This window comes from Myotis brandtii, unplaced genomic scaffold, assembly GCF_000412655.1.
Source record: "Myotis brandtii unplaced genomic scaffold, ASM41265v1 C42291007, whole genome shotgun sequence".
Classification (NCBI taxonomy): Eukaryota; Metazoa; Chordata; class Mammalia; order Chiroptera; family Vespertilionidae; genus Myotis; species Myotis brandtii.
In genome coordinates this window covers 1-1,270 of record NW_005321702.1, presented here as the reverse complement: position 1 = coordinate 1,270, position 1,270 = coordinate 1, and the positions used below count along the sequence as shown (strand labels likewise).

The window sequence follows — 1,270 nt, the reverse complement described above, 5'->3', positions numbered from 1 at the left end:
TGCATTTGCACGGTTGGTTCCTATGCTGCCTCCGAACTGAGACATCTTTTCATCCTGTTCCCACAGCAAGCTCAGGATAACATCATGAGTGTCCAGCTGCTGCGGAGGGAGGTTCTGCAGAACGTCTCGGTAATCACACCTCCTTGGGGAAGGAGCATGGATGGTCTTCTGTGGGTGGGGGTGAGGCGTTGTCTGGGGAGGCTGGCAGAAGACTTCCCTTCTGCCCCCGGCTGGGCCTACCCAGGACAGGGCTGGGCAGTGAGCCAAGGAAGTTCATGCACGGGGTTCGCACCCAGAACCAGGGTTATGTGGGCTTGCGTGTGACGGCAGGGGGCGAGGGTGGAGACGAAGGCTTGTAAACATCTGTCTCCACTTGGTCAGAGAGTGGCCATCAATCTTTCTCTTTTGCATCTGCTTGGGTCTCTTCCCATTTCCATCCTTTTCCTCTCACCCATCTCTGTCTTCTTGTCACCCAGCTAGCCAGCCAGCGAGCACACAGATACTGCCCCGATCCCTAAGGCGCTGAGCTTTGCTCTGTGACTCTCAAGGGGGCTGGAGTGCAAGCCCTGTGTTCAAGGATGCTGTTTTCTCTCCTTATTTCTTCTCCTTCCAGTCCGTTTCCCAGCCAATTCACAACCACCAAGTTTTGGGTGCTTTTCAGGGTCTATCACCCCACATGGCCATTAAGGAGGTCATGGGGGTGGAGAAGAGAGAATATTGAGCAGATGCTGGTAGGGGGAGGGGGGTCAGAAACTAGACCTGTGTGTGCCACTGACCAGCTGTGTGACCCTGGGCAAGCTTTTCTCTGGGCCTGTGGTTCCTGCCAGAAACCAAAGGTGCCACTGTCCATGTTGGCGAAGGCTCCTTCACATGTAATGTTTAACAGCATCTCCTGGAAGACCCCTGCTTCCTTTTTTGCCTATCTTGCGCCGGCAACGTGTGGGTTATTCATCCAGGGCCGGGGTGGGCAGAGGCCTCGGCTTCCTCATGACCCAGACCCTCCTCAGGGCGCTGAGAGCTGCTACCTCCTCCGTGCCCTGCTGAACTTCTACCTGAATACCGTGTTCAGAAACTACCACAAGAAGGCAGCTGAACTCAGGATCCTGAAGTCATTCTCCACCCTGGCCAACAATTTCATTGTCATCCTGTCGAAACTGCAGCCCAGCGTGAGTAGAACAAAGCTGGGACCAGGCACCATGGGAAACGGTGTGTTTGGAGGAGACTCTGCTCCCCTTAGCTCAGTGGTTCTCAACCTGTGGGTCGCGACCCC

General features: G+C 55.4%; 1 protein-coding gene across 1 annotated transcript; it reads left to right on the top strand.

Moving 5' to 3' along the window:
• Window positions 1-12: 12 nt before the first annotated feature.
• On the top strand, window positions 13-1,265 carry LOC106727670 (interleukin-24-like; the record flags this gene model as incomplete). The annotated part of the gene is made up of 2 exons (XM_014547074.1): window positions 13-129; window positions 1,008-1,265. Coding segments are annotated over 2 exons (375 nt in total), but the record flags the coding sequence as incomplete, so codon positions are not given.
• Window positions 1,266-1,270: the final 5 nt, after the last annotated feature.